This window comes from Siphateles boraxobius, unplaced genomic scaffold, assembly GCF_051911475.1.
Source record: "Siphateles boraxobius isolate OS27281-9 unplaced genomic scaffold, OSU_SipBor_1 9, whole genome shotgun sequence".
NCBI lineage: Eukaryota > Metazoa > Chordata > Actinopteri > Cypriniformes > Leuciscidae > Siphateles > Siphateles boraxobius.
In genome coordinates, this window is record NW_027509219.1 from 2,829,262 (window position 1) to 2,855,070 (window position 25,809).

The window sequence follows — 25,809 nt, forward strand, 5'->3', positions numbered from 1 at the left end:
ACCAGTGATGTAATGTATGTGATTTGTGTGTTGTGCAATAGTCTGGCAAGTCTGTTCTTTACTTTGAAGTCAGTATGCATTCCCTTATTCACTTAAAAGTGTTCCAACACCTTTTGGCAGTGGCGAATTGATTACATCAATTATTTAAGCTACCTGAAATAACACGCATATAGTTAGAATAGTACTGCACTACAAAACAATATATTAACATTATTGTTAAAAGTGCTTAATACTGTAATTGAAGGTGACTAAAAGTTTATGTTCTGCGGTATTTACTCTTTGTACTCAAGCTCAATCAAATATATATGCCAAAAGAGATCAATTCGATAAGCATTGCTCTATTTCTTTCATCCTCTATTAAAGTTTTAGCTTCCTATGTAATACATCAGTTTACATCTATGCTCTTTAACCTGTTGAAGTAAGTAAAGTTTAAAACTGGAATATTGTTGATTTTCCATTTCCTTCAAGTTTGTCATCAAATATAACAAGTGTGATAAATCTGTAAAATCTTCCCAATGTTCAACTGTAGCCAAGATATGTGAGAATGAATATGTGTGTGTGTTTGTGTGCGTTCGCACATTTTTCAACGCATTTACCATCTCAGGTATCATAAGGAGTTGACTTTGAATTTGAATTTGCACATGGATTGTCTCAAATAATATTAAAAACCCCACATATAAACATTACAAACTTGATTTTCTTCACAGGTGGGGTCTTTAAGTTGAAAGAATGTGAAGAATGTGCTTAAATTATATTATTAAATTAAAATATTAATATAGCTAATAAAAAAAATCTCCCAAAAAATCTCATTAAAAAATAGAAAAAATATCATCAAAATAGAATGATATAAGTTTTCTGAACAAAAACCACTGAAATGATTGTCTTATAGAAGCAAGAACAATAGATTTTAACCCAATATGAGTCGAACTAAGTACATGTGTAAGAAGGGGCACATATAACCAAAAGTACACAAAACAGACACTAATTGCAAACGAGATTTACAACAGATGTGTTCTGGGTTTTGTTGAGTGGTATTGATAGTTCAGTCCAAAATGTTCAAAATCACTTACATCTCCAGCTGACAGAACTCATACCAAGAAAGGCAATAAATCAGTATGTTGAAAGAAAGCCCAGAAGCCTTCATCAGGTTCCAAACGTTCTTTCTAATGTGGAACAGAAAAGAAAATATTTTGAAAAAAAAAAAAAAATTATACAAAAAAGTCGATACACCAATACCAGTTCACTCTTTCTTCTCTCCAAGTATTCTCTCTAAGTATCAAATTGACTTAATTTTTTTTGTCTTAATCGCTTAAACGGTCAAATTCATACAAAATGATGTCAAAATGCCCGTCTCGCCGAATATTTAAGTAAATAGAGCTTTTTGTTTTTTACGTAGTTGAGAAAGAAAAGGCATGTTGTGTAACATTGGAACCACTAGCGTAGCCAGAAAAGCGTCTCTGGGTGTGCATAAGAAAAATTGGGTGTGCCACATTTATTGTCAAATTAATGTGCAAAAAAACTCGGACCCGGCGTATCACTAACTTTACAGAATAGATTGGGATGATGTGTAAATGGCTTGCCACATAAACATAATACTAGGCCTACAGTATATAAAATATAACTCAGGGTTCAACATTAAGGCTTTACATGTGCTTGTCCTTCGAATAAAGTAAATCAGCCATTCTCTTGTCCAAGTAAAAATCCAGAAAATCGGTTTAAATGTATGCTTCATCTTTCATTTTAAATTCTTAGATTTGATCAATAAATTCAATTGAAATAATAAGACACTATGCTGTTGCCAATCAAATTAATTAATTTACACTGAAAAATTACAACTGCATTAAATAATGTTATGAGATTGTTTTAAATATGTTTTGAAGATACAAATATGACATATTGGAAAGAATTATAGCCTACTTTTAAACATGAAACTAAACCACCAGTAGGGGGCGGCAGGTGACTGTCTTAATGAGTGAGTTATTGAGTCATTTATTCAAATGATTCGTTCAAACGGCTGAATCGTTAAGGAATGAGGCAGTTGTTTAATAGGTCATTGAATCTTTGACTCAATTGATGCATTCAAAGCGCTGAATGAATCATTCATTAATGCAGTTACGTGTTCAGGTGAGCTGCGCTGTGGTTCTTGGGATGTTTGTTTGGAACTATTTTCCCTGCTCAAATAGAACAAAAACAGTCAATATTGTGTCTAAAATTGTAAGTGACTTGATATTAATTACTTGTTTATTGAACTGTCAGGTCACGTGATGTTGCTTAACTGTAGGCTATGTATCATATCATATGTTATAAATATAAAAACTCCACATTAATTTTTTAACCGCTCTATGTTCATAAAGTTTATTTGTGTGATCTGCGCCCATTTGTTTCCATTTGTCCTCAAGAGGCTGCGCGAGCCTCAACAGCACAACCGTATTACCAGTCAGCGGCTGTTTGCCGATTGGTTGGCAGTCCGAATGTCGGCAGATATATGTTTTTAACATTATTTTGTTTAAATAATAATTTAAAAATTAAAATACATTTTAAATGTTTACAAATATTTTAATTAAACAACAATAGGCCAAGTTTAGGAAACGTTTTTATTAAAACTTTAAAAAAGAATTCGGCATTTATTTTATGTGCACACCCGTGGCTACGCCAGTGGAACCGTGCTGAAGCTCTTAAAGTGACAGCAGCCTAATAATCTGCTGTCTGTCCTGTTAATCAGAGAACTAAAGACAATGAGAAAGTCTTTCATTTTTTACAATGAAAACTATCCAATTATTTTACATTTGATTATAATTTATAATTTATATAGTTCTTACATGAATATACTGTTAGACCCCCATGAAAAACTTAAAGATGAGTTTACTTAATTTGTCTCTTTAGTATTCATTTGTGCCAGCGTTTGCAATTTATTTATTTGTTCTTATTTTATCACTGTTTTCTTTCTTGTCTTTTTTGTAAATTGATTCAATGATTCAAATAAAGCCTCCCTGTGCTATTGCAACAAAATAACCCAAATTATCAAAACATTATGAGATATATATGGCTGTTTTCCTTGTGGTATCGAAAATGGTATCTATCGATATTGGTATCATATCGAAGTTGGAAATTCCAGTATCGTGACAACATTAGTTTGGACACACAACTTTGGGGAGATTTAGTATGTTTTTTGTGTACCTAAATATGAAAATATTTAACTTTTTTTTAACATTGATAATAATAATAATAATAATAGTTTCTTGAACAGCAAATCATCATATTAGAATGATTTCTGAAGGATCATGTAACACTGAAGACTGGAATAATGATGCTAAAAATTCAGCTTTGCATTACAGGAATAACGTACAATTTATTATAAATCACAAGCTATTGAACATTTTCCCCCTGTTTTAGGTCATGCACAATCAGATAATGTAATTTAGCACATATTGGCATGTAGTGAGAGGCAAGTTGACATTAAGCTGCCAATGAACATCCGTTTAAACAGTAAAACAATCATCAAACACAATTTATGAAACATTTTAGTATTTTAAAAATTCTAACAATTTTGAATGAAGAAATTTGGATAAATTAATAGCAATAATTATAAATACATAGCCTACATATATGCAAATAAAAAATACTCTTGTCCTGAAAATAGTTTTTCCTTTTCATTAAAATCTACTTTCATTAGGTAGCTGCCAGTGTGGTTTATTGTGTTCATAGTACAGCAATACCAAAAATATGATAACGGTGTCATTTTATTTTAGAGGACAGAATTGACAAATATTATTTGAATGTATGAGGGGTTTGAAACCACCATCCAAAACATGAAATTAAACTCAAAACCTGATTATAGACCTTCCCCATGCGTTTGGTTTATGGCGTGATTTATTTCACGCTTATGGGTGCAGTACAAGGATGTCAATGATCCCGGTGGTGATTGGACTCTCAATCAGTCCCTGAAAACCAGGATTATATCCGCTGTTTGTGTAGTTCTCTAGCGCCCCCTGCAGGTCAGCACTGCAATTATAACACGCATACCTGTCCTAATATAGCTTCTTATGGTCATCTCGGTTCATAATCCAAATATATAATTGGACACTCTAGCAATTATTGCAGTGAAGTTTTATAATAAATATTTGTATTTTTATTTTATGTGGGTTTGGATACGATGAATTTTTTCATTCATTTTTTTTTCATTTTTCAAGTCAAATCTACTCTTTTCCAGGCATAGAAAACAAACAAAAAGGAAAACAAATAAGGAAATAAATAAAAATCAATTATGCTAGACTATCATGTTTTATAGTTATTGCATTCATCAAAAAAAATTGGGGTTCAAAAAAAGATAAAACACCCATGTACTACAAGATGTCTTATTTCTTTTTTTCTACATACATATTTTGCCATACAATTATGCTACAAAAATAAAACAGTTACTAAATAATACAAATATAAAGTACACACACATTTCTGTTCAAGCATTCTTTTAATAGGCAAATTCATTAAGTGTCACCCTTCTATAGAGGATATAGTCTCTTGACATATCAGAATGTTGCTATGCAACAAAAATAACAATCCCCTATGGGAGCAGCAGTGATGTGGTTTTAACATTATAGTGACTGGAACACTGTTTTGACCAATCAGAAGCCAAAACCAGAACTTGGCTTAACATTTATTTATTGTTTTATTAATTTTTTTTTTTTTTTAATATTTACAAATTTGATCCTCTATAACAGGTTAGCCCCAGAACAAATAGTTTCACTGCATGTAACATTTTATCTATGAAACTATAACATTTACAAATAACATTTTTCAAGGGCGATTTTAATAGACTGTAATCAAAATGCCCTTTAAATATATTAACAATTTACATTTATATTTATCAGATTTACATTTATTTATAAGATGCTTTTATCTAAATGACAAATAAGAAATACAAGTAATTAATCTTTAATCATGGTTCAACACCACTGATAAAGGAGCACTACAGCTAGTGGAGAATGAAATGTATTTCTTATTTTTTCATTTATAGCGTATTATTCTATGAAACTGAATCTCTATTAAACTAACTAATGAAACCATGATAAAATCCATATAGAATCCATTTAGCATGAAACTAGTAGATTTCTTATAAAAATATCTAAACGTGTATTTATATTGCGTGTAATTTGTTCACATACACATGAAATTCGGATTTTTATTTTAACCAGTGCATTGAGAGACAATCAATAAAATATTATGGGTGACCAACTCAAAACCTGTAACAGCACAGACCAAACATCGTCCAAAAATGTACGGTAACACTGCACACCTTAATATGTCTGTAGTTAATATCTGTGTTTAAAGGAGTGTAAGGACACACAGATTTGTCCTTTCAGCAATCTACATGATTGGACACTGAAGGGAAAGGCTGGGTAATTTATTATGGAGAAAGGAATGACATCAGAGGACACCCTTTTCAACATCCACATCCTCTTCTTTCACCTACAAAATTAAAGGGACAGCAGATTAGCTGAGAAACATATTGCTGGGTGAATTTTCTCACTTGGTGTAAAGGAATTCACAGGGAGCATCTTTTTGTTTTAAAGTGCCTCATTGCCCCTATTATGCTTTTTCAGATATAACCTTTGTGCATATAACCATGCAGTGTGTTACATAGCTGTTTGTGAATGTAAAAGGTCTGCAAAGTGCACGATAAATGGAGTTATTGTCTCCCAAAAGAAAGAATCGATTCTGGAGTGCCTGAAACGAGATGTCAGTAATTCCAGTCTCACTTCCTGCATGAACCTACTTAGGTTTGTAACAAATTTGCATAATGTCAGTCTATAGTCTTCATTGGGTGCCTGTGAACAACGACACCATTGTTACGGTTTGTATCACTCTGTATACAAGCGCTGAGGAAGATCTGGAGCTGAAATTCAAGTATGGTAATGGGTGTTACGTTTTCGACATGTGCTGTAAATGGTAGACCAATCACAACAGACTGGGCCGTCTACCAATCAAAGCAGAGCAGCTCTCAGAAAGAAGGGGTTCAGAGAGGCTGAATACTTTATCAAACCATTTCAGACACTGTGAGAAAGGAGCTGATGCAGCAGTGCATGTTATGAGAAAATGAAAGTGTTTTTTGACCTTTGATGCATGTAAACCTGTTGTAGGAGACATCCAAAACAAAATTAGAACCTTTAAAATAGCATAATAGGGGCACTTTAAGAAACTGTGTTGAGAATAGTCCTTAACGCCTCACCTGCTCAACTCCTTCCACCTCGGGGACGTAGAACTGCAGCATGTTCTGGATGCCACTCTTCAGCGTGATGATGGAGCTGGGACAGCTAGTGCAGGAACCCTGCAGCTTCAGCTTCACAATACCATCCTCAAAACCATGATACAACACGTCACCGCCGTCCTCCTGCACTGTGGGCCTGAGGAAGGACATGCAGAGCGAGGAAAGCGAGGAACAACATTATTAGTCTTACGACTTCTGTGTAATCAAAGAAGTGTTGATTACAACATTCCATTTAGTTTATTCCTGTTGAGTCCAAATGTCCTATTTAGAATGAAACGGGTTAGAATTATTACACTGACGTTTAAAAGCTAGGGTTTTGTATGATTTCTTGGTGACACTTTAGATTAAGGTCCAATTCTCAATATTAACTCATTATTAACTACAACTTTTGCCTCAATAAACTCAGAATTACTGTTTATGAATAATTAGTACGGTAGTTGTTAAGTTTAGGTATTGGGTAGGATTAGGAATGTAGAATATGGTCATGCAGATTAAAGCATTAATATGTGCTTTAGAAGTACTAATAAACAGCCAATATCCTAGTAATATGCGTAGTAATAAGCAACTAGTTAATAGTGAGATTGGAGCCTAAACTAAAGTGTTACTGATGTCTTAATGTTTTTCAAAGTCTTTTATGCTCACCAAAGCTGCATTTATAAAATCTAAAGTTAAAAAAACTTGTGAAATATGAGTACAATTTAAAATGTTAAACAATAAAGCATGTTAAAATCGAAAACTCTTGATGGAAATAAATGTTGTGATGTTATTTCCATCAATTTATGGTCCAGATCTTGTATTGTTAATGCAAGAGTCCAGCTCTCTGTAAAGTCTCCTCCAGCACATCCCAAACACTTTAAATTAATTACTTTCCCTGGACTCAGAGGAGAAGATTCATGTGTGAAAATTATTCTTCATGATCCTCACAACCATTCTTTCACAATCTTGACATCGTCATCTTGGAATATGGCCTTGATGATTCTTCATACATGGTTGTTTAAGAATTGAAAAGCTACACACTCAAAGACTTAGGGTTAGAAGAACTTAACCAAACATATAACATGCTAGAAACATAATAATCACTGCAATAATGATCCAATCATACTCTCTTACGCATTTGCCTATTTATATCCAAATATTGTCTTTTTTTTCATCTTTTTTTGGCCTGGCAGTGTATTTTAGCTGTATATTGCTGCCATCTTGACATAACTTTGACACACTCATCTCTGGCTGATGACTGAATACTTTCTAAATTGTAACACTGAAAAAATAATTTTCTGTAAAGCTGCTTTGAAACAATATCTATTGTGGATAGCGCTATTAAAGTAAACTTGAAATGAATTGAATTTGAAGGCTGCATTGAATATAAAATCAAAAGTACAAAAATGTTCTGTAGTACCTTATGCGTGTGTCCAGTAATTCTTTAATCATGGCCACCACCTCGTCATCATCCTCCGAAGGAGCTGCAGGAGTACGACATGTGTAAAGATCTTCAATTTAGTGATGATGTCAAGATAAGAAACATGAGAAGAAAAGAAGAGAACGTAATGTTCAACCTGTGTCGGCACGTGGAGCATCTGCTTCATTGACAACAGGAAGTCCAGAGGTGAAGAAGTCCATAATGGTAGCGAAGACGTCTGGTTTGAGCACCTTCCACTGCGTTTCGCCATCAGCCTGAAGGAAAAAAGAGATGTAACGTTTAATGCTTAAAAGTTAAACTAAAATAGTGTTTAACAGGGCTGGTAGTTTACCTTAGTAATGGTTATGAAGTCAGGGCCGAAGAAGACACTCTTGACTCCTTCAATTCTGAACAACTGTCTGAGGAATGAAAACAGCATCAGTACAGGCAGGATTCCCTTCAGGTTCTGATGGAAACATAGTTCAGCAAAATGCACAGGAACATTCTCACAAAAACATTTCTAGATTTTGAATACCACACATAAAATAAAGCCAACAGCCTGACACTCAAATGGGCGTCCTGAGAAATCAGATATCAATCATTAGTGGTGTTTGCAAAGTCAAGCATCAATATTACTATTGTTCATGTGTCATTCTCAATATAATTATATCATGACCATTGATGATAATTATATTTAATATAACTTTTTTTCAGAAGCATAATATTTTCTCCATTAAGGAAAGGCACATTATAATCCCACACAATGATTTTATGCACCCTGTGTTTCTGGCTCACTGTGATTTAGCCTAGTAAGACATGTTTCTGGATCAACTTATTTTGTTGATCCTGAAACAGCATTCCTGTCTGAATATTTAGTCCTAACCCTATCCCTACTCATATCTTACCCCTAACATCAGAGGGGAATGATAGGTGAACTGATGTAGAAGCACCTAATCCTGATTGTAAGCCTAAACCTCTCAACTTAAACTGGCTTAAATCTGATTGGTTGATTAGAATTTTGTTCCAGTATCAGCAAAAATGTTGATCCAGGAACATGTTGCACTTGGTGAAATCACATACTTCTGTGTTTTCGGTTTGCTTGAAATTGCCTTGATGTCCCATACATTACAGTTTTTGCAGTGTTTGTTTTTTAATTGAGTGAGTTTTGCATTCAAAATAATGAATTCATTTCTAAAATCTAAATACTTCAGAAAATATAGATATTATTTTTATTTTAAACTAGATTTTTAGAGTTTAAAGTCAGCATGAGAGTTGTGTTCATCTTTTCTTCCCTACTTTGATGTATATCGGAGTGAAATGGTTTCTTGAATAAGAACAAATGAAGGGCGGACTTGGTTTTGTTCACTGGGAATTGATTGGATGGTTGTGGTTTGCTATTGGTGGATCTCATGTGAGTGACAGGTTGTCCCGCCCTCACGCCAGGAAATGCATCATCAGAGAAAAGAAGGGAGGGGAAGTTATTTTGATTAAAGATTAAGGGCAAATTAATAAAAAAATGAGTAATGAAGTGCAAGGATAAATCATTTATAATAAATACTACAATATTCTATAAAAAATAGGAATTGTCCATTTTGATTTCATGATGAATAAAAATTTGATTTAATAAAATATTTGATTTTGCTTATGTCTGCAAAAGTTCTGTCAACTATGTTATCAACCAAACAAATACCAGCAAAAAAAAAAAAAAAAAAAGTTTAAAGAGGTGGTATAATGCCCTTTTCACAAGATGTAAAATAAATCTCTGATGTCCCCAGAGTGTGTATGTGAAGTTTTAGCTCAAAATACCCCACAGATATTTTTATATAGCATGTTAAAATTGTCACTTTTTGAGGGTGAGCAAAAACACACCGTTTTTGTGTCTGTCGCTTTAAATGCAAATGAGCTGCTCCCGGCACAGAAGGCGGAGCTACAACAACTTGTGTCCTTTTACCTCACACAGACATCTCATGCACTGAAAATTTCAAAAACGTTTAGCCTTTTATGTTCAAACCGGAGTCAGACAAAGATGGAGGGACTCGAGAAGAAGTGACAACATGTAGAGCAACAGGACATTTCTGAATGGTTTGTTGATGAATTTAAGTAGCGTATGTATAGTTATCTTCTAGTCATTGATTAGCATATTCTGTCTTGATAATCTATAAATCGTGTTCCCGGGGGCGGGGTTTATGTAAATTTTAGGGTTGGTGATGTCACTAACCTCAGAGGAATGTAGTGTAGTCCCTACCAGCCTTTGTATAAAGCAATTCCTTTAAAATAAAATATCTCTCTTTGCTTTGAACTTTGAGCATCGTAACTTTGCTGATGCTGTTTATGCTCAAACAGCAACATTACAGACTAACTAAAGTTAAAAAAAGTGAAATCATAATCAACCACTCCTTTATATTGAATTTATCTAAATTTAAATCTAAATTTTAAAAAAGCTAAAATGATCACAACACAATGCAACCAGCATCATATTATGTTATTTTCATATCTGGTGGACATTTTGAACATTATTATAAGTGTCCTTTCTTTTTTTCTTTTTTATCTGCAATAGCTTGTGAAGGGTACATATTAATTGATGGGTACATTGCTATGGTTTATAAATTTTAATTCAAATGTATTTTTTTTAAATTTGAGGTTAACCTGATCAGGAAAAGAATATGTGTTTGGCCAGACAAGGCTTTTCAAAAGCCAATTAATGGTCAATTTGTGAAATGTTGGTTACTCTGTAGAGCCAATAAGACCAGAATAAGTTAAGAATTAATTTTTTTTTAGATTTGAGCTAGTAAACCAAAACATACAATATCCTAGCATCATGGCACAAACTTTTGAACTAATTTTATAAAATAGGCCCATATGATTTACTATATTGCTATGAAAATTAACAATATTTGCATGATTAATTATTCATAATATAATAAAAACAGTGTTTTTTATATTCTATATTCTTTACTCTCTGTCTACCAAACTGGAAAAGGAGACACAATGTTGTGCATTTTGAAAGAACTTCTCAAAGTGCTTGAATTTCCCTAATTTCGACGGCAAATGTGATTGAAATTTAATTTTCACAATTATTGCGGTTATCTCAAACAATGGCAATTAGAACGAATAACCACGATCAGGTGATTAATCAATAAGCATGACAGGCCTACCGCTGACATATTCTTTAGAAAATGATTTTTTTTTTAATGCGATTTTGCAATGCCATAACTGGTGAAATCACTTACATTGACTTTAGCTTATTTACTATTAAAAAATAACTTCTCCTATTGATTACTATGAATCATGATTGATAGTAAATAGCATAAGCAATTAGCACAGTCTCCAGAAAAAAAAGTCTAGTCTGGGTAAAAATACAAACTCCACCTTGCCAAGGGTGAAGAATAAGCCTCTCTGGGTCCAGCGAAATCCATAGTCCCTGATTCCATCACCATGCGTCCAGGGAGAAACTTCAGGCTGTTTGGGTTCGGAGTGTCTTGGGTCTGAATAAACATGTTTCTGACTGATGAGATGAAAGAATCGTTATGATCCATTCCAACCAAACACTTTATCATAATGTGCAAACATGAACATGGGTGATACTTACTAAACATAGTGGATGTTTGCTGTGGAATCTGCCTTCTGCCCACTCTGTGAAGAGAGGGTCTGTTGAGCCCTGCTCCATGGTAACTGCACACATGATGCCTTTGACCACAGCAAATAATCAAATTACTGTACTTCAATAGCAGCTCTACAGATTTTTACATTTTCCTGATATGCCTTACTAACATAAACAATAATATATAAAGTGCCCACTCAAAAATGGTTATTGTAATATTTATATTAGCATAACATTATTATATATTATTAGTATTGTGCAATATTAGTATCGTGTGACAGCGTATTAATAGAATATATTATTGTTGTTTTGATTTTGTTGTTAAACAGTTTCTGAAAAATTACTACAGTTATTGTTAGTAGAATAAAACGATGGTAACTTTGCATGAGAGCAAGGTTCTATGTTACGTTATTACGGTATTTTTTATGGTTTCAGCAATTGCTGTGGTAAAAATATATTTTGATGGCGGTTATAATCACCATGGTAATTTTTTGTGAAGAGACCATTGAAGTAACTCGCTTTTGCATTAACTATCACATAAATTAGTATCGAAAAGTACACATATATTACCAAAAGTAAATAACAGTGGTGATAACATTGTGTTAACTGGTGAATATTCATGACATTATTACGTTACTCCAAGAAGTACCCTGCATCTGCGTCACTCAGACCTTGTCAGTGACACTGAAAAATGTTATGAAACTCTTAAAAACTCAAACGCTTCGCCCGACTCTAAGCATTCTGAAAGACATCACTTATAACTCCTTACTGACATAGGAACGTATAATAAAAAGCGTAGTACAGTAACGACTCACGATTTCGTTAAAAGAACAGCTAAATTCCTTGCAACCCCGAATCTCCTGTAAGCGGCCATGCTCTTGAGGAGCGGGCACGAAAACTCTGTTACGTCACTTCCTGGATTTAATGCGGGGCGGAAATCAGACGGGGTTTCTGTCCGGTTATTATAATTTGTGAGAAGGGTCTGACCATAGACCTCATATAGAGCCTATATGATATCTATGGGTCTGACTGCAGAGCCGCAGAGCCACAGTTTCACCCCAGCAGTTTTACCCGCGCTTGCGTAGTTTCACTACAGCAGTTTTATTTGAAATTATTGTAAATAGTTTGTGTTCAAGTCATTTGTTTCATCTGTGTTCAAGTTAACACATTAACCCCTCTGATAATGTTCCAAGATGTTAAAAACGCTACGCGGCTGATCATAGACAAACAGGGGGAGAAATTTGTATCTACCGCACCGTCGGGTTTTTTTTCTTCTTATCATAGCCTACTTATGTTTTCGTTCATAGTCTGTCTGACATATAGCTATTAGAAGCTATGTGTCTGTCATGGATTTGCACTGAATTGATTCTCAAAAATACGGAACAAAGTGCGTTCCGTATCAGTTCAATGAATACGGAACAATACTTTTATGTGTCAAATACGGGACGATTCCGTATTATACGGAACGGTTGGCATTGGCAACCCTACATTGAACAAAAAGTGTGTACATATTATACCAGGCTGTTAGTTTTTGGAGGAAAAACGTAAAAGATTAAACTATTCATTACACAAGCATTGATTTATTTCAGTAAAGGACCCTGAAGGCCTGCGAGCAACAGTAGGAGCAAAAAATAACTAATAAGCAAAAATAATTGGTAACAATAACCATTAGATCGTTTTAGGACAAGAACAAGGTGACAGCGCATGCGCTGGTCAAACTGTTGTGGTGAAACTACGCATGCGCGGGGTAAAACTGCTGGGGTAAAACTGTGGCTCTGCGGCTCTGCAGACAGATATTATTGTAATTTGTTCAAATATAAAACATATAAAAAGACTATTTAAATCGATATATATATATATATATATATATAGCATGTCCGTAAAATCTTGTAAAAAAAATAGTTAAAAACACTTTGAAAATTCGTTGAGATATCTATGTGGTTTTATATATTTTTGGTATTGAAAATAAATAGGCTACAATATTCAGCAACAAAAATATTGCTCAGGCCATTACATTTTCTGTCTCAGCTGCCCCAAAGATTCTTGCCACGGGAACCTGTTCATTTATTTCATTTAAAAACACATTTTTATAAAAAACTTTTATAAATTTTATAAATAGTTCAATAAATACTTTTTAAGGGTGTTAAAATTGCTCTGGATCAATCAAACAATCACGGTGCGGGAGCAAAAAAAAAAACCTAAAATTTTTCATCAAATGAAGCCATTTAGAAATAAATAACTTTATATTATTTAAGAATTAATGTATTTCATATATATAATTTATTGTATTTTTGTTGCATGTATAGTGGTACTTTTTTGCTTGTGTAGAGCATTGAATTAATGAATGAATGAATGAATGAATGAATGAATGAATGAATGAATGAATGAATGAATGAATGAATGAATGAAAACACAAAAAAGTTAAAAACGAGATGATCCTGAATGGTGGTGAAAATTTGCATTTAATTTCGTACACTATAGTTGAACTGGAAACACAGTTCAAATGCAAACTATAGAAAATATTTCTGGGGGAAAAGTGAGAAACAGTCAGTATCAAGAAATAACGTTTCTTGATTTGAACAAGATTACTGTGTGTCTGAAAAAATATATTTTATTTATTATAATAAATAGTATTAATTATTGTTGTTATTTATTATTGTATTTTGTTTAATTTATTTTTCAATTATTATTATTCATAATAATTAATTAATTAATTAGTAATTGAATTATAACCCATTATATTAGAGCAGTACAGTGTGATAAGGAGTGCAGCTGTGAAAGAAGCACATTCCCTCAGACAGCATGGCTTGACCGATGGATGTATTATCCCGAGCGAGCGAGTGTCATCAGTGCTGTGACCCGGATGTCTCCACTCGTCTAATCCTCTTATCAGCGACAAGGGGACCGAGATGGATGTTGTCAACCAGGTAAGGCATTCAATCACAGCTATTCACCTAATAAATACTCATTTACTGCAAAGTCCTCACGCTTATTCGCGTATAGGCCTAAAGGCAAACTGTTATTTGACTGACTAACATTGATTCTGAATGGACGGATAAAACGGAGTTTAAATTAATGACTAGGACAAGAAAATACCTAGAGACGATGTCTCGTTGACTTTCAGGGAATCTATGTTGGATGTAACCAAATAAAACACTATAGAAAACCGTTAGCAATTCAAGACAATTCGCGTAAAAACGATATATAACAATAGGGTACAAGCAGTGCATTGCGACTGTGGTATTTTATACTATGGGTCGGGGTAACTTATATATTATTTACTATGAATTAATGTTACTGAACTGCGCAACTATTTTCAAACGGGGAGCTGTATGATTCGGCTGATCAAATACTTTAAAGTCTTTATTTTCATGTTTCCTCTTTGAGATGAGACATAAAAGGACATGAGCCGTCCACTGGTTAGCAGCTATCTGTATTTACGTTGATGTCAAATTTGCGAACGAATCGACTTTTAAACCGGTTCTTTTTAGTGAATCGAACGAACCGATTCATACAACGGTCGTAAATCATTCGACTGTCTAAGGGACAACTTTGGTGGTAAAACTTTGAGTGGGTGACATGTCGGAACCATAAACAATCTATATAACCCAAACTACGGGTTATAAATCAAATCTATATAACCCAAACGTATTAAATAAAACTGTCCGAGAGAACCGATTCGCTCCAATGAATTGGACTTCAGAATATTATTTATTCAGACAGTTTCTGTCACGTATTGCTTTATAACAGAACATGGATATCACAATGTGGATTACTGTAGACGGCAAATGGTTTGCAAGGGCACTAAAGAGTAAAGTGAGAAATGATTGTGCTATTATCTGCAGTGTGCCGCATTCACTCGCGTGCTCTCTGGCCTCGTGCCCGTTGTGCGAGTCAAATAAATCGGCCTGTAGACTGCAAATGCTCGCCAATTGCACTTTCATAAAGGAAACGTTGACATAAGCAGCTTTGACTAATTCTAATGCTTGCAAAGTCTCCCTCTCCTCGCACGTGCGCTCTATTGGTCGCTTTGGACGCTGCTCTGTCGTCATCACTGACGTAGGTAGGGACAGTGAGGTTATTTAGAGTGTATTGAGAGAGAAAAATTATTCTCAGAAAGGAGACAAATGCAACATACCTGTAATATCCATGAAATACGTGACTCTGTGCTCAGAAGTAATAAGCTGAAAATATTCTACAGAAAGGCAGACAGACAGATATACTATACAAAGATAGATACTCTTGTGAAAAAGCAGTGTGCAAATTAGAGTTGAATGTGCACTTGTAGTGTACTTCAAATCAGCTGTGAAAGCTGTGAAATCAAGGAATTATACCTTATGAATTAAGTAAAAAAAATGTTTTAAAGTACAATGAATAACCACGACAAGTCAAATTAAGTAGTAAACCCAACAAGTTAACTCAAATATTTAAGTAAGCCAATTTAAAAAAACAATATGTATGAGTTATGTGAACTTATTTCATTTTGTGTTCACTAATATAATACTTTTAAAATAAAGCAGCAAGCTAGACAGTCTTTAAGTCTTATTGGCTCTTGGCCCGTCCTCAACCTAACCATCTTGTTAAAGAAACTGAACAAAAATAACGAGAATATCTTAAAATATAATTTGATCATTTCTTTTCGTGAAGAAAATTTAAAAAATGATGTACCTTTCAGACCAAATATACTGTTGAATTTTTGGCATTTATTTTGGTATGTCCAACTCAAACCATCACATAAGTGATGTTCAGAGATTTTACTAAAGGGATAATTCACACAAAAATGAAAATTCTGTCATCACTTACTCACCCTCGTAAACCAAACACATAAGACATTTGTTCATCTACAGAACACTAATAAAGATCTTTTTAATGAAATCTGAGAGATTTCTGTCCCTCCATTGACAGTCTACGCAACTACTAGAATGTAGTTTTTATGACTATATCTTAACACACTTAAATACACTTTAAATACAAAGGCAGAGGAGAAGCAGGCGGGTGGATATAATCACAGCCATATTAACTTTATTATCCAAAACTAAAACGATAATCCAGGATAACAAGAACAAACGCAACCCCTTTTTAAACAGTGGTTAAGCTGGACAAGGCTATAAGGATATAATGAGGAGGGGCAGGTAAACATAAATGGTTACCGTGGTAATACTTGAGTGATAGGGAACAAAGGAAACAAGAACAAAAACACAGGAAACAAGGAAAACGCCACGAAAACCAACATAAACCTAACAAACTGATTGCATTTAATATTATTTTAAACTATAATACATTCACATTTAATTGCAATTAAATGTCTGAAAACATCACATTCAGGTCCTGTTTACCCCTGGTATTAAGATGGGTTTTGGCCAATCGTATCACAAGTAGACGACGGAGACACATTCCTGGCTATATCGCTTCCTATAATGTTTACTCATTAGATCAGTAGACGGAGAGTAGACGGTCTTTTATGGCTATTCGAACACATTCAACCACATGAGCGTTTACACTACGAAAGCAATCCTGTCGAATGTGTTTTCGACTACCTCTGGAAGTGGTGGAAAGTGGACAAGCTCAAAACATTTTAGAAACCGTTTACACCTGTATTTAGCCTCGCCGACTCGTGATCCGATTGACCAAAACTCATCTTAATAGAGGAGTGTAAACTGGACCTCAGTTTGCTATTATATCCATAATAGGTTCTCTTAAAAGTATGCTAAGTTGTACTTTTTTTCACATATACAGGTGAAACTCGAAAAATTTGAATATCGGGCAAAAGATATAATTTTGATGATTATGGCTTACAGCTTATGGAAAACCCAAATTAAAAAATCTCAGAAAAATAGAATATAACATGAAATCTATAAAAAAAGGATTTTAAATACAGAAATTTCGGCCCTCTCTGTAAAGTATTATGCATATGTATATAGTTATATATCAGTGTTTCCCCTACCATTATATAATGGGGGCGCCCCGCCCTCCTAACGGCTCGCCCCGCCCCCCTTGAAGGTCAAGTAAGTTTGATTTGATTTTCTTTATAGTGCCAGATTACAATTTTTTATTTTATTAAACAAACAAACTAAATAGCCCTTAAGTAATATGTCGTTTCTGTCTGTGTTTGCGCGTTTACAAGTATACCAATGAGTGCGCACACTCACACACAAACAAACAAACACTTGTGCGAGCGCGGGCGGTAATGCACTCACTCTGTGTTTGCGGGTTGCGGGAGAATAAAAAGATTCGCGGGACTCCTGCAAACTAGAAATATCTATGAATAAAACATATAAAAACTAACACATTTTTATTCATCTGTTGCAGAAAAGCAACAAGAACAACTAAAACAAAATAGAAACGATTTACAGGCCAGAATTTCTTTTTATAACATGTTTGCAGCGTTGAGCGATCTAGCCAATCACAGACATATGTGTTGATTTCTTGAACGCAATGGCCAATCAGAAGCATTTAAGATAGACTCTCCTCACCGCTCAAAGCGGACTTTTTGTTCAGAGCTGAATTCTGTATGCTGGCAAATCCTCTAATTATAACAAACAAAGTGCATATATTATGAAAGATTCATTGTGCAGTCAGCTTCATTTATAATAACAGAGATGTGTTAGATCGCGATGAACTGATGTCAGCTTTTAAAAAAATTATTAAGGGAGCGAACTTTACCATGCACGCAGTATCTGCTTGCTTTTATGTTATAACTCAAACAGTGGTTTGTGTGTTAATGCTTTAATAATTTTACATTTTTTATTTATATTTGTTTTTATTTTTTATTATAATTTTACATTTTAAATAATTTATAAAATGCAGTTAATATATTCACTGCTGTCATTAAAAGAAACAAATGAACACCATGACTCCTTTAAGTGTTTGTGTCTGTCAATTTTCCCCAACCAACCAATCAACCAACCAACCCAAAGTTGGTTGCCAAACTTCCCCAAACCCCAGGGCTGTAAACCTAGGGGAAACACTGTATGTACTAAATATATTAGTTTCACCTTTTAATAATTTGAATAACTGAAATACATGAACTGTTGCTCGATATTCACATTTTTCGAGTTTCACCTGTATATCAGGTGTGATGGTCTTTATAGCAGTAGTTTTTGTCATTGACATTATCTGTTTATTTGGTTTTCAGTTGGTCGCCACAGGGCAGTTCACAATCATCAAGCAGCCATTAGGATTCATTAAAGTCTTACAATGGGTGAGTAAATAAAGTTCATGCAGTGTGTTGTTTTTATCTTGCTCTCTTTAATCCATAACTCCTTTTCTTTTCTCTTTCCTTCATATTATTTCCTTCTAAAAACTGTAATCTCTTTAAATATGTGGGGTCGCAACTTTTAAAACTGTACATTTACCAAAAGCACTGGTATTTCCTACAGGCAGTGCAAATCTAGTTTAGTTTATCTTAATTATAGCTGGCAGTAAACACAACACACACACACACACACACACACACACACACACACACACACACACACACACACACACACACACACACACACACACACACACACACACACACACACACACACACACACACACACACACACACACACACACACACAGCTTGTGTGGGTGGCTGTGAACAGTCACTGCTGTTGCTTACGTAAAGAGAGGAGCCTGACGGTAGTTTACAAGACAAGTGATGGTAAATCAAGACTGCCATTCACAAATCATTAGATTCTAAGAGTGCAAGTGCCCTAGTATCTTTAGAAAATGCATTTGCAAATATGTGTGTTTTTGTGCATGTTTAAAGTTGTAAAATAGATTTGTAGGTAGATAGCTGTAAGCAGGGCTTGACATTAACTTTTTTGCCCACCAGCCACCGTGGCTTGTGGTTTCCCAAAGTTACTAGCCACTCAGCATTTTCACTTACCACAATTTTATTAGGCTTCTGTCACTTTAAGACTTGACGCACGGATCCATTATACATGCGTTTTCTGTCTCAACTGTTTACATTCACTTAATACATAACTGACTGTTTTTAGGCCTACATGAATACTGACCAAGACCTGCATTTTGACATTATTTTGTGTGTACTTGACTGTTTAAGTGCAATAAGCAGAGAAAAATAACTCAATTTAGTGCTGAGAGGCGGCTTTATGTGCGCGCACTTTGGGTGTTAGAACAAAATCTGTGGGAATAAGTAAAATTATGTACAATCACATGCTGAAATTCAAACCATGATACACCAACAATATTCATCCGGTGCAAATGAAAGGAGTGAGTGAGGGGAGACAGGTTTGTGTGTCACTCGCTGTCAGAGAAATGAGAGAGAACGATACAGCTGGAATCATGTATCTATTCTAAGGGGGAATGAGTATTGGAAGAGTTTCAGATATTTCAGTATTGATATAGAAAAATCTGTGTTTTTGACAACACTACATTACCGTAGTTTATTATTTCAGATTCCTTTTTAAAAGACTACAATTGAAAAATGTATATATTCTATATACAGTTCAACCCTCCAAAGTGTCTAGTAGTGACTGCGTTACACGTCACTCCTGAAATACACCCGCATTTCCAGATTTGGCGGTTGTTAATGTCAAGCCCTGGGTGTAAGTAAGTATTGAGATATTGTTTTTCTTAAAGATTTTACTAAGAGAAAATTTTTATTATATATGGTATGATATGAAATTGTGATAGTATGTTACAGTATGTAAGTTATTTTGCTTCAGTGCAACGGTAAATTTCTTCTGAAATGTTTCCATTTAGGAAATAAACATTAGTCAGTTAATGGGTCCTTTTGAAAAAGAAGAGACATTGATATCTAATCTGGCACATCTCTAGATTTAATTAAACGCTTTGGTTTAATGTGGTATGTCATGAATTTGTGCCCATTTCTGTCTAATTATCTCTTTAAAGCTTGCTCTAATGAATTGCTCAGAATTAGAGAGAAGTTTATAGTCACTGGACCGGAGCTGGCATGCATCCTCAGTTAACATATGTTCTCAGTTCTTCTCATGCAAAAAAAAAAAAAAAAGGCCAATATTTAGTGGATGTTATGATGCCTTTATTGCATAAATACATTCACTTGCTATTAAAAACTGAACTCCCATTTGTCAGGCGCTGGGTAGGCTGTAGTGCACGATCACAAAGGATAACAAAAGGAGTCTTTAATATTAAATTACACTAGGAACATTTTGTCCCCATTGCCAAAAAGGAAACCAGGTCTGAATCCAGGTTTGGAACAAAAGAAAAAATTAAACTTGTAGTCACATAATTCCTTATTACTTTTTCACCATTCTTCATTAATTTATTCTGTTATAGTTGTAAATCTTTAAGGAATGCCTACAAGACACCTGTCATAAATTGAAACCCATCCTAAATGGCAAATAATTCAATTCACATTTATTGTATAGCGCTTTTCACTATATCGTTTTAAAGCAGCTTTACAGAAAATGCATGTCTACATTTTTACAATTTAGAGTGATCTGTTATCACAGGTGACTGTGTCAAGTTATACATTTCAGAAATGTACACATACAAATCACATAGTTAGCTAACAATGTATTCATTTAAGGCAGAAACGATGAGCTTGTTAAAGTAAAGAATACATGTTGTTAACAAATGATTAGGATATATAGAAAATTTGAAAACTACAGCATCACAAAGCAAAAGCCTAGATGCGAACTCATAATTCCCTACCGGACCAGCAGGATAAAATGTTGCATTTCAAAAAGAATTGAAAGAAAATGTCAGGGGATTTTAAAACTCTTAAAACTCCCTCTGGGATTTCCTTGAACAGATCTGCAAGACATTATTCCAATACAACCCAAGCAGCTTTCTGTTAAAGATTACACAATATCCAGTAGGATTCTAGGAATCAAATAAGATCCTACTGGATCTGAAAATCCTATCGGATGTTTTGATTTGTTTGATGTTTTAGAATTTACTCATTATTTTCAACATCCGTCAAGCTAAAGTAGCCCTGACTTTATCAAAGCAAAAGTGTTTTTTACTTTCTGTTGTATTTTTGTATCTTTCTTATTATTTACCCTGTTGCCTTCTCACGAATATAATCACTTAGTGCAAGTAATAACCCATTTCGTTTCCTGAGACACTCAGACATCCCAGAATAATGAATTGTTTATATAATGTGCTGCTTGTCCCATAATACATCAGTAACCATTTGTGTGCTGAGCTTCACAAGTTGCATACAAGTTGTCTATTTGAGGCTGTCTGTGCACTTGTGCTGAATGACTGTTTAAATTCTAGTGAGCTGCCTAGAAAATGTCGGGAAATTTATGCTGCATTGCATTGCAATTAAAAATGCACACTGCAATACTAAAACATATTGCTCAAATTTGTTCAATGTAATTAAAAATTGAGCAAGTGACCAAACTTATGATTATGATTGAAATAATAACAGTTGTTTCAATGTTGACAAAAATGTTCAAACAACATTTAACGAGGAATGGTTAAGGTTAAATAACAAAAGGTTAACAAAATACTAATAAATCCATGTAACATTTTAACTCTTATGTTGAAAGTAAAATGTTGAAACAACATTGCGATATCTATGTTGATTTGAAATGTGAGATTTTTTATTTTTTTTATTTGAAAAGTAAAAACGGGCATTAAATCGTTATTCATGTTGCTGATAAATTTTGTGTATATTAAATGGATATAGTTCACCTAAGAATTTGGTCATTATTTACTGTCCTAACTTGTATGAATTTCTTGGTTCTGGAAAACATTTAATTAAAAAATTGTCTTAGTGTTTTGTTGTCCATACAGTCCAGGTCAAAGGGGACCAATGTTGTGTTCTTTAAAGTTGTCATGAAATCAAATTTTACCATTCATATTTTTATGTAATATTGTAGTGTTTATTAAATATGTTAATATTAATTACATTAATATTTAATAAATAGTTAGGTTCACTATATATTTTTGTGGGAATTTTTGGGGGATTTGCTAAACTATAAATTTTTGGAAAGGTTATTGTATAAGGAGTCAGAAAATCAATGTTTGCATTTGCCCAGATGTCTATGTGGCGGTCATATTGATTTTTTTAAAAATGGCCGCCGTAAAACTTTAATTTGTAATATCTCGGCTTCTGAATAAGCTGGAATGTTGATTTTAACTGATAAACCTACATTTTCAGGGTCAGGGAATCCAATGGTGCTAGTTAGAAAGCTACAAGACATTACCACATTAACCCAAAGATGCATAAGTGGGTCAAAAATGACCCGGTGTGGTTGTTTTCTTTCAATATCATTGTAATGAAAAGTTGTTTGCACTTAATATTCCATGTTCCTTAAAAACAATGTTTTTTATCATCCCATTGAAATACATCCACAATATGGGTAAAAAAACTACACATCACAAGCAATTGGTCAGATAACTCGGAGTTCCCTTTCAGTCGATAACGTCAGACGTAGTCGACGGTCGACTGAATTGGGATCTCGCTAGAGAGCCTGTCTTCTTCGAGTACTATTGAACGAGCCAATGTAATTGGCGTGCGTGATTCGCATCACACACTCCGCCCCCGCGGCGCGGGTATAAATACGGAAGTGGATGCACGCACTAGTTGCCTTCGCTTCGGAGCCGATCGTTTGATGTCTCTGAGAGTGCTGTTGTCTACAACGAGCGAGTGTGTCGGTGTTCTTCAGGAAGACTCTCCCAGTGCTGGTGTTCTACAGCGCGAGTGCAGCGGTGATCGTGAGCTTTGAGCTCTCAACTGCTGTTTTAACAGCAACAAATTTCTAAATGTTTGTGTGTGTTGATGGCTGGTTAGAGGGCGGAAAAGTGAGTGCTTCACTGTTTCAGTTCTCTGTTCAGTGTTGCCGCGGTCATTCCCCTGTGTGCTCCGGCACTGGTGACGGTCCTATTTTCTGAAAGAGCAACACGGGTGCGTTTGCGTCTTTTTCAGGATGTCATTCCGCCCGTGCGTTTCTGAGTGCGGTCATTCCCTGTCTCTTTCTGATGGTCACAACTGTTGTGTCACGTGTTTGGGCTTACAGCACGCTGAGACAGCTTATGTGGACAGCTCATGTTTTCACTGTGGGAACATGACTGTCGCAGTGTTGAGGGCGAGACTCGCCTTCGTTCGCGGAGAGCGAGTCCCCATTACCATGCCCCACCCTCGGGTGCTGTGTGGGCTGGGTGACCGGAGGATAGTGTTCGATGTCCCGCCCGGTAACCATTCCCTGTGGGCTCCTCACTCCTCCCTTCCACTGCAACCACTGGAGCCTCCTGTGTTGTCTGCTGGTCCATCTGTAATGGGTGGGCCAGCGGTTTCACTCGGGGCTCCCCTGGAGGACAGGACGCCGATTCCAGCGTCGGAGGGTGAGCTGAGTTCTAGAGATGATGACTCGGCTGCATTGTCTCCCTCCGGGAGTTCAATGTTGCCCGAGCCGGATCCAGAATTATCAGCTATGCTGAAACGGGCCGCCGAGGTTGCCGGGCTCGAGTGGAACCTCCACCGTGTCCCGTTCAGTCTCGGTTGGAATCTGGAGTTTGGTATCTTGGGGCGGGCCGCGCTGGTTCTCAGCTCGCCGCCCCAGTGCCTTTCTTTCCCGAAATGCATGGAGAGCTTATCAGGTGGTGAACAGCATCTTTCTCTGCCAGAAACTGCCTGAATAGCTTTTCCCCCTCATTACCCTTGATGGAGGAAAGGTGAAGGGTTGCGAGGTGTCCCTCCATTGGAGCGGTCTTTCGACACAGGTGCACCTGTGTCCGGCGGCCGCTGCCTTTTGGGGGGATCCTCGTCCCCCCCCCAAGGCCTGTGAGTTTTCGTCTGTCCCGACGAGCAGAGCTTACAAAGCCTGTGGGCAAGCCGCTTCCTCTTGCTGCAGGCTAGGGCACCCATGGCATGCACGAGGGTAATCCAGACCGTGCGCTCATAGGTGAGCACCGCACTGCATCCGACCTCACCCTCCGGGGTACGGGTGTCGTAGCGTGCGTGTGGCGATGTCCACCTTGGTGGTCCAGTAGCGCCTTCGTTGGCTCAGCCTGGTTGGTATGGCGGATGCGGACAAGTTTCGGTTCCTGGTCTCCCCAATTTCCCAGGTTGGGCTGGTCGGCGACGCGGAGGAGAACTGCATCCAATAGTTCTCTGCCGCTCAAGAGCTGACGGAGGTCATCCGGCACATCCTGCCCCGTTGGCCAGCTGCTGCCTCCACCCGCCGCCAGTGGCAGCTCCTCCGCCTGCTCGTCGCCGTGGGCGTTCCCCGGCCGCCGCTCCTGCTGGCCTTACGCAGCAGCCTCCACTCAGGCCTCAGCATGGAGCCGGCCGCAGTAGAGACGCCCAGCCCGCTCCAGGCGCTGCCAAGCCAGGTGGCAAGCGACAGCGAAAGCATTCCGGAGCGGGCCGCCCAGGAATGGATGAGATGCTCTTGGAGTGGCACGATCACTCCCTCCCCCCGGGTGAGGGCCGGGTGGAGCCTTTGTTTGTTTGTGTGTCGAGAGCAATTTCATCTGTTCCTGGGTCCCAAGAGGGCCAGTCTGGCGGGTGTGACCCTGTATAGCCTTACACCCCTCAGCTCCCCCTTGGTTGCCAGCAGGCAGCTTGGTGCGTTCGAGGACCCGGTCATCCGCCCTCTCACGCGCCCCCTGCCGCTTGTGGAGACAGGTAAGTGTTGCACAGCATACTAACACCACTCTCTCTACTTTGCTGCCCCACCTCAGGCTCGGCTACCCCGCTCAAGTCAGTGATAGTCATCACATTAGGTGTTGAGCAGACGTGCTCCTGAAAATTCAGTGATATTCATCACACCGAGTGTTGAGCAGTGCTCCTGACTTGTGCGTGCTTATCTTATCCTGCTGGCGAAGGATTTGATATAGCCGCTCATCCAGCCGGTACGAAGGCCAGTTGTAAACTCGTTCTTCGTGCTACTAGGTGGTGGGTCGTGACCATCTTTGCCAAAGATTGGTCTGCAGCTCCGACCTGAAAGACATGTGCTTAAGAACAGATCTCTACCTTCCGCACCGCAGGCCATCCTGTGGGTTGCGTGTAAGGGTGCAGTATCAGTACAGTGTCCTTCCCTTCGAGTGCTCCAGAGCCTGTTGGGTCTTCAGGTCAACTGGAAGAGAGTAATCTCGCCCACGGGCTTAGTATCTCTTTTTCAGTTTTGGAGATGGACTCGGTCTAACACGTTTCTCCAATGAGAATAAGTTCAGCTGGTGTTTGAAGTGAGAAAGGGTCCCACTTGATGAACTTTCAGAGGCTCCTGGGGTATATGGTAGTTGCAGCCATTGGCTTCCTCCATATGTGACCGCTTCAGCGCTAGCTTCATGATCGAGTCCCGAGCTGACCGTGGCAGAGCAGCTCACCCTGTGTGACTATAATTCATCCCGGTCTGCTGCCAAACCCTCTTCAACAGAGGGGCCATGTACAAAGGGCGTGTTTTAACAGGGGCCTGGGCGACCCTCGACTACACGGGCATTCGAGTTGTTGGACATTGCGACCGTTGCGCAAGCTTCCCTTGCATGTCACAACTCAACCGTCACCTCCTCCTTGGAGTCAGAAGCTTCTGAGGACGCCTTGTTCCACTCTTCCCGCTTTACTCAATCGTGCCGCCATCGAGCCTCACAACAGTTATA

At 36.8% G+C, this 25,809-nt stretch overlaps 3 protein-coding genes across 3 annotated transcripts in view; 1 reads left to right on the top strand and 2 right to left on the bottom strand.

The window, feature by feature from the left end:
- The window catches only part of rmi1 (RMI1, RecQ mediated genome instability 1, homolog (S. cerevisiae)), a 362,517-nt gene that overhangs the window by 277,293 nt on the left and 59,415 nt on the right, over window positions 1-25,809 (bottom strand). The window lies entirely within an intron of this gene.
- nfu1 (NFU1 iron-sulfur cluster scaffold homolog (S. cerevisiae)) lies at window positions 4,450-12,182 on the bottom strand. The gene is made up of 8 exons (XM_077223844.1): window positions 12,078-12,182; window positions 11,251-11,348; window positions 11,031-11,166; window positions 8,014-8,080; window positions 7,819-7,936; window positions 7,662-7,725; window positions 6,227-6,401; window positions 4,450-5,466 (listed from the first exon to the last, which is right to left on the bottom strand). The coding sequence occupies exons 1-8, from the start codon at window positions 12,134-12,136 to the stop codon at window positions 5,425-5,427; spliced, it is 759 nt and encodes a 252-aa protein (XP_077079959.1). The 5' UTR covers window positions 12,137-12,182; the 3' UTR covers window positions 4,450-5,424.
- Window positions 14,016-25,809, top strand: part of sypb (synaptophysin b) — a 38,991-nt gene continuing 27,197 nt past the window's right edge. Inside the window, exons 1-2 of the mRNA XM_077223840.1 lie at window positions 14,016-14,189; window positions 18,398-18,463. Coding sequence (XP_077079955.1) covers window positions 14,172-14,189; window positions 18,398-18,463 — 84 coding nt within the window. The 5' untranslated portion in view covers window positions 14,016-14,171. The remainder of the gene's footprint in view (window positions 14,190-18,397; window positions 18,464-25,809) is intronic.